Source organism: Verticillium alfalfae, genomic scaffold, assembly GCF_000150825.1.
Source record: "Verticillium alfalfae VaMs.102 supercont1.2 genomic scaffold, whole genome shotgun sequence".
Lineage (NCBI taxonomy): Eukaryota > Fungi > Ascomycota > Sordariomycetes > Glomerellales > Plectosphaerellaceae > Verticillium > Verticillium alfalfae.
Window position 1 is genome coordinate 2,228,603 of NW_003315037.1, and position 6,850 is coordinate 2,235,452.

Genomic DNA, 6,850 nt, shown 5'->3' on the forward strand with positions numbered 1-6,850 from the left:
ATTCACCATTTCTGTTCTCGCAGCTGTCCTCATCGTCATGATCTCACTTGGTATCGCCGACCCCCAGGGCGCCCCGATCCCCTTTGAGAAAGAAGTCAAAGTTATCGGCGACCCGACCTTCCGTGAAGGTCTTACCTCGTGCCTCCAAGTCGCGTATGCCTATGCTGGCAACGTCGGATTTCCCAGTCTTCTTGCTGAGATGAAGGACCCTTCTAGTGACTTCCTCCCAGGCCTTGTAATTCTGCAGTCCTTCTCCATCCCGCTCTACATCATCGTCGCCATTACGATCTACTGTCTGGCCGGCCAATACACTACGAGTCCGTCGCTCGGTTCAGCGCCACCTGTTCCAGCCAAGATCGCCTACGGCGTCATGCTGCCCTGTCTTCTCGCCACGGGTGTCGTCTTTGGCCACACGGCAATCAAGTTCATGTACGTCACGGCTATGCGCTGGCAGAAGGCCACTGACCAGCTCACTTCCCGCAATGTGCGCTCATGGGGCTCCTGGGTCGGCTGCGCGACCATCTTTTGGCTGCTGGCCTTCATCCTCGGCAACAGCATCCCCGTCTTCGACTCCATCCTGTCCATATCCTCGGCCACCCTCATTGCATGGTGGACGTTCGGCATCAGCGCCATATTCTGGTTCCATCTCAACCGGGGCCAAATGTTTGCCAACTGGCGCAAGATATCGCTCTTCGTTCTGAACGTACTCATCATCGTCATGTCGCTGTTCATGAACTCTGCCGGCATGTGGGCGGCCATCATGGGCCTGCTGGATGTCTTCAATAACGAGGAAAATGAGATTCGTGGCCCGTTCACTTGTGCGAATAATGCACTCTTTTAAGCCGAGATAGCGAGGCGTTCTTTTATGGTTTCGTTTTTAGAATGGAATTTTCCTCATTTTTCTCTTTCTTCGATCCGTTATCGTTACGTAGTGTTCAGTGATTTGCTGCGCCTTTTGGGTGATCGCGCAGCTGGCTCATATTTGGCCCTAATATCACGCGAGATTCCTAAATCTACCAAAGTCCTAGTACCCAGTAGCGACATCCCACAGCTCAAAAGCAGTTGCTAGAGTGTTTGGCAGTTTTTCGCCGAGGACCGTTCATTATTTAGAAAGGCAGCATACTAGTCGAACAACGCTATCGCTGCCCTGGTCGTGCAGCGCTACGCAGGCAGCCGTCAAACCAAGCTCACCAGGCCCTAGTGCCGCAACGTAAAAAGACGCCGACCGGATCTGGCCGCAGGTTCTCAGCTGAGACGCAGACACGGCAGTCGTCCGTGCCCGTCACAACCCCCGCGCCCCCTTGACTCCGCTGCCGAAACAAAACATTAGGAGGAACCTATGCCAGAGACGCTAGTGTGCACCAGCAGAAGTCCGCACGTTGAGCCCGGCATTGGCGAGAGATCGTACCGAGGAACGAAATATACTTGGAAGGTTGTGGTGGCCAAGCTTACTACGCAAATGTGACAGGACGGCAAGAGGTTACGAAGAGCTGACACGAGGAATGTGATGAGGGCGGTTGAAGGCTCAGAAAAATTAACATTATCCACATGAGCTCGAGAAGAGCAGACCAGCCGCCTCGTTGACGAGCTTGAAATTGAATAACGTAGTGTGGAGTATGTTCCATTTTCTCGTCAAAGCCAAGCGAAATATACTTTGTGGAGGATGGAACAACAGGTTAATCTGGATACCAGTGGCATGCCCTAGACACCTGAAGCTCGCATCGAAACTACTTGTGATCTCAAGCTCGAAGGCCTTCTTTCTACATTCATTGACGTGAGCCATGTTGTCATCTGTTACACCACCAGCGGGACTCTTCGTGTAGCCCGCTTCAGGTTGCGGGACATTCTCGTCTTCTGCGCAAGAGGCGTGTTTGTACCCGGCAGGGGAGCCGGGGGCGCGGCTGGTAGGCCTTGTCGGGGCTCGGCAGGTTGACGGTTGGGCATGGGCTGACCGGTCATCTCGGAGACGTACTTGTCGAGCATAACACCAACCCAAGCACTGCCGCCTTGTTGGCGCAACATCATGGAATTGAGCTCGTTCATGCTCATAACGATAGCGCCCTGGGGAGGCTGCTGGCGCTTGGCGGGCTGTTGAGGGGTGGCGGGGGCGGCAGGAGCGGCAGCCGGGGCCGCGGGGTCCGGGGCCGGAAAACCGGGAATAGGAACTGGGGTGGGCGTAACGGCTGCGGGAGCGGCACTTGGCTGCTGCTCTTGCCCGATAGGGATCATGCTCATGACGCCGCCGATGGGGCCCTGACCCTGAGCGGGAGGCTGGCTGGGCTGGGCTGGCTGCGGCTGAGTAGGGGCTTGGCCGCCAGGGAGTTGGGTGCCGGGGACTTGACCACCGGGAACCTGACCACCAGGTAGTTGGCCGCCGGGGAGCTGACCACCGGGCAGTTGACCGCCGGGGAGCTGACCGCCAGGCAGCTGACCACCGGGAATCTGGCCGGGCTGTGCCTGGCCGGCGAGCTGCATGACAAGGACAAACTCGCCGTCGATAGAGTCAACAGGCACAGCGATGCGGCCGCCCTCCGAGTCAAGAAGTGTTTGTCTAGCAATTGGGGTGAACGTCGGCTCCAGAAGCAGCAGTGTGGCAGCCGGAGGAGGAGCAACGCCTTGAGTAGGAGGAGGGGGAGGAGGGGGGGAAGCAGGGGGCTGTTGACCCTGTTGGGGAGGGGGCTGCTGGCCCTGCTGAGGAGGAGGTTGCTGATCTTGTTGAGGGGGCGGCTGCTGACCTTGAGCAGGGGGGGGCTGCTGGTCCTGAGCGGGGGGAGTGGGCGGCTGGCTCTCCGCAGGAGGAGGCTGTTGAGCATCTGGTGTCTGAGTGGGAGCAGCAGAAGACGCAGCAGTGTCGGTAGCGGCCGGGTCACTTGGAGTAGCTTCCTGGCGTTTGTTGGGACGGGCAGGCGACAGCTGACCAGTTGCGCCACCAGGGTTCTGTATAACAGCGCGCTGTTCGATGCTGAGAGCAACGGCATCATTGGGGCCGGCTCCCATCTGCTGGGCAGTCTGCATCAGGCGTTCGGCGTTCACTGCGGCAAATGTTAGTTGGGTATGATAAAATAAGCGGAAGTGAGTAATCTGGACGTACAGGGGATCTGAACTACAGCCGCCATGCGGTTCAGGTCAGACTGAACACCCGCCAGGTTACTGGAAACGAGGTAACGATAGTTGTCTACGCTGTGTTAACTGAGGTCGGTAGCTCAAAATAAAGTAGCATCACGTACTGACGGGCTGAGTGCCGCTAATGATCATGCCCGAGCTGACGCCGTTGACAACGTTGACCTGAATAGACATGGGCTGGCTTGCACGGATAGACATGCGGAAGCCGTCTTGAAACTCAACCTCCTGGATGCCCGATCCCTGAATTTGGACAGCTTGGTTTGGGTCTTGGCTGAACTGAGTGAGGGAAACGCCAGTCTCGGTAGTGCGGCGGCCAACAACGACATACTCGCCATCAATGTTGGTCATGCGGGTCATGCGGACATTCGATTCGCCCCTATTCAAGTCAGTCTTCCGGAACAGTACAGCTTCAGCCCGGTGCGTGACCTACTCGTTCACAGACTTGTCACCCTCAAGGATGATCCACGCTTGCCGGTCAGGGGATAGCTTCGCAACGAAGGTGTTATCGGGGGTGATTTGGTTCTGCTGGAGGGCGTTGCGATCGAAAGGCATAATGATAGAGCCACCCACGAGATCGGTGGCCTGATTCGTTTGGATAGTCATGGCATTCGGCGACAGCTGCATAAAAGGCTGTCCCGTGCTGCCGACGACATGGGTTGCCGGCAAAGGCGCAGGATTTTGGTTCACGATGACCTGACGCTGCGTTTGTGAGAATGTCTCGATTCTCGACTGGTCAGGCATGATGATGCGGTTCAGTTGCATCTGTAGAGCATGTTAGTAAGGAATCAGAGCTGCTAGGAGATACTGCAGAAAATTGAAACTCACATCGCCGTTGATGTTGACGACTTGGTTGAACTGGACGTTTTGGTCTTGCGCCAAAGCTGTGAAGGAAAACCTTGACCACACCACGACCAAAGCAAGTGGTAACCGCTTGATTGACAGCATGATGATCGCCAGCGAATATGATGGAAGAGAAGAAAGAAATAGTGAAAAAGGAAACAAAAATTAAGAATGAGAGACAATCAATACAATCAACCACCGGGGCTGAGGGATGTCAAGAGAAACGAAGGAGGGACAGACACCGAGACCGAGCCCGCGGGACAGACAAGAACACACTGAAAATCGGTCTGTCAGAAGGACAACGCTTCGAGCTACTGTGAAGTAGAAGGAAAGAAAAAGAGGGATGGGCATGAGACTGATGATATAAATGGAAGAGTGGATCCTCAAACATCGGTCGAAAGGTGATGGCGATCAGACTAATCCCATCATTAAACGTGATGCTATGACGGTGGGCAATATGTGAGCCAGACCAAGCCGAAAAGCCATCCTCAGGTCGAGATGAGCTGTCGCAGGGCAAGGCTCCGTGGTTGGACGACCTTGTTCTGGCAGTGGCGGAGGTCTCACTGCCGTGCGTTGAGGGATCGGACAGGAGGGCATCCGCGCTTGTCGGAATGCAACGGTGGCTCAGGGCAATGCGAAGAGCGTCAGTTTGGCGTGTGCATTGAAGGTTAGTCACGACAGGAAGGTTTCGGTGACGGTCGAGAAGGGTTTCAACAAAGATGGGATGGCTAGTGGTGGGCGAGGAGGCTCTTCGCCAGAACAATCCGAGCCCCTAGAGGACGTGGGATGTCCATGCTGTCGAGTGACCAGACACGGTTTCGGTATGGCCCAAAGAGCGATGTTGCGATTGGTCTCGTGCTGACTTAGGACACGGGCAGTTAAAGGCGTTTGAGGTCTTAAGCTTAACGATTCCTCTTCCGAAAAGCCGAATAGTTGAAATTGTTTTATGCCCAACTTGTGCTACAAAGAGGGGGCCTTGGCAGAGGATGTGCTCGACCTCCTCGAGGTTGGCGTTGACCCTTACCCAACGAGACTGAGGGGCAACGTGGACGAGGTCCAAGCGGGAGTGGGCGGCCATCGATCTTTGTGGGGGATGAGCGTGGATCTCCAAGGGGCTCACGTTCTTGGAGGATGGATCACGTCGATCTTAAGCGCACGAAAGAAAGCGTTAGCGAAACAACTCAGCCGTCAATCTTCGGTCTCTAGTTCCAATCAATTGGGAATGTCGTAGGTAAGGTGAGCTATGCGAGTGAAGGTATCAAGGGCGCTCGAGCGTCTCGTCGTCGTCGTCTTTGCCCTGGCACGGCCCTCGTAGCGAAAGTCGAAAAGATTTCATGAGAACGATTGTCTGTACCGACTCATTAGACATTGCGTGTCGTTCCGCCGGGTGCAAGATGTTACACAGGAACTGATCAAATGTTGCCTCGCCCGATTCCTTGTGTCGGATGATTCTCCGTGGCACACCCAAACCGTTGATGATGGTCCACTGAGGTGACTTACCATTCCTTCAAACGAACCACTTGGCTCATGTTCGTCTTGGGGTCGTCTCGAGCTTTTCTTGGCTTCTTTTCTTGTTCTCTCGGCCAAAACCGCCCCTTTGAGGAGCGAATGACACACACCTCACGTAGCTTGTGTCGAGACAAGGACACTCGGGGCGCAACGCGACACCATCTCCATCGCAAACCCCGGCTGCGCTCGACGGCAGACCCCAGTAACCCATGACGAGACCTTGAGTCTGTTCAACTGAAATATCAGGGCCTTCTCACTGCTTCCCTCGCCTTGCCGAGCAGTTCCGCTCTGTTTTGTTTCTTTGCCTGGTGCCCCCTGTTACTAATTCGCTTTACACTCTCTGTCCCTCACTGCCCCTTCGCTCCTTCACACAAAGAGGTTGACCTCTTCGGATCCGACACTCCCGGGAACTCAATACCTTCTTTAATGCTGTAGCCTCCTGTTCGGAGCACTCTGCCACGTCCTCCTCACGATGCATACCACACTCCCTCTCTCCGTGGGCCTCTCGATCCTCGCCGCGTTCACCACTGCTGCGCCAGCAGCTGGCCATGGCCATCGCGTGCGAAGCAATGCTGGATTCATTGCCATGAGACAGGCCAACAATGGCACGGCGCCGCCGGCGAACAACAACAACAACAGCGGCGGCGCTGGTTCCAACAACACCCCCAGCGACACGCAGCTCATGAATGCCGTCATGGGCTGGATGAACGACACGGGCAAGGTCACCAACTTTGTCAACACGGCCACGTCGCTGACGGGCGACGAGTTCACCCGGCAAGCGCAGATTGCGCTCAACGCCGAGCTGGACGAGCTGAACCACAAGAAGATCCTCGACGCCGGCCTCAGCGACAACCCCATGGTCCAGAGCGCCAACGAGGTCCTCGAAACGCAGGGCACGTTCCAGAACGTCGTCGACGTCCTCCAGGCCATGGTCAACAACGGCCCGGACACGGCGCAGGCCGACGTCAATGCCATTAACAACAACCGCTGCGTCAACGTGCTTCCCCAACATTGACATGTACTTTGCCGCCGCGGGCATGCCGGAGGTCTCCGCCGTCCGACCTACCGGGTGTCTCGAGGTTGCTGGGGCGCCGACCGGCGCTCTGCCTCCGGCTGGCGGTGCCAATGCGTCTGCCCCTGCGAGCAGCCCTTCCCCTACGCCTGCCCCAGGCGCGGGCGGCGCAAACGCCGGCAATGCCACCAGCAAGAACAATGGCAATGGCGCAGGCAACAAGAGCGGTACCAAGAATGGCACCAACAACGGCACCAACAATGCCGCACGGGGCGGTCAGGCCGGTGGCGCGGCTACCTGACCACCTCGGCCCACGAGGCTGAGGCGACGGGTCGATGGAGGAGGGGGCCAGCATGTAGCGTCCAA

The 6,850-nt window shown here is 56.6% G+C and overlaps 3 protein-coding genes across 3 annotated transcripts in view; 2 read left to right on the plus strand and 1 right to left on the minus strand.

Annotated features, from left to right (window-relative positions):
• Positions 1–841, plus strand: part of VDBG_02148 (amino acid transporter) — a gene marked incomplete at both ends in the record, with an annotated part of 1,638 nt that extends 797 nt beyond the window's left edge. Inside the window, one exon of the mRNA XM_003007914.1 lies at positions 24–841. Within this exon, the coding sequence (XP_003007960.1) occupies positions 24–841 (818 nt within the window). The remainder of the gene's footprint in view (positions 1–23) is intronic.
• Positions 842–1,794: 953 nt separating this feature from the next.
• Positions 1,795–4,068, minus strand: VDBG_02149 (conserved hypothetical protein; the record flags this gene model as incomplete). Its single annotated transcript, XM_003007915.1, has 4 exons — positions 1,795–3,032; positions 3,228–3,499; positions 3,554–3,885; positions 3,949–4,068. 4 exons carry the CDS (start codon positions 4,066–4,068, stop codon positions 1,795–1,797), a joined length of 1,962 nt encoding a protein of 653 aa, XP_003007961.1.
• A 1,876-nt stretch (positions 4,069–5,944) lies between these two features.
• Positions 5,945–6,785, plus strand: VDBG_02150 (predicted protein; the record flags this gene model as incomplete). Its single annotated transcript, XM_003007916.1, has 2 exons — positions 5,945–6,469; positions 6,519–6,785. 2 exons carry the CDS (start codon positions 5,945–5,947, stop codon positions 6,783–6,785), a joined length of 792 nt encoding a protein of 263 aa, XP_003007962.1.
• Positions 6,786–6,850: the final 65 nt, after the last annotated feature.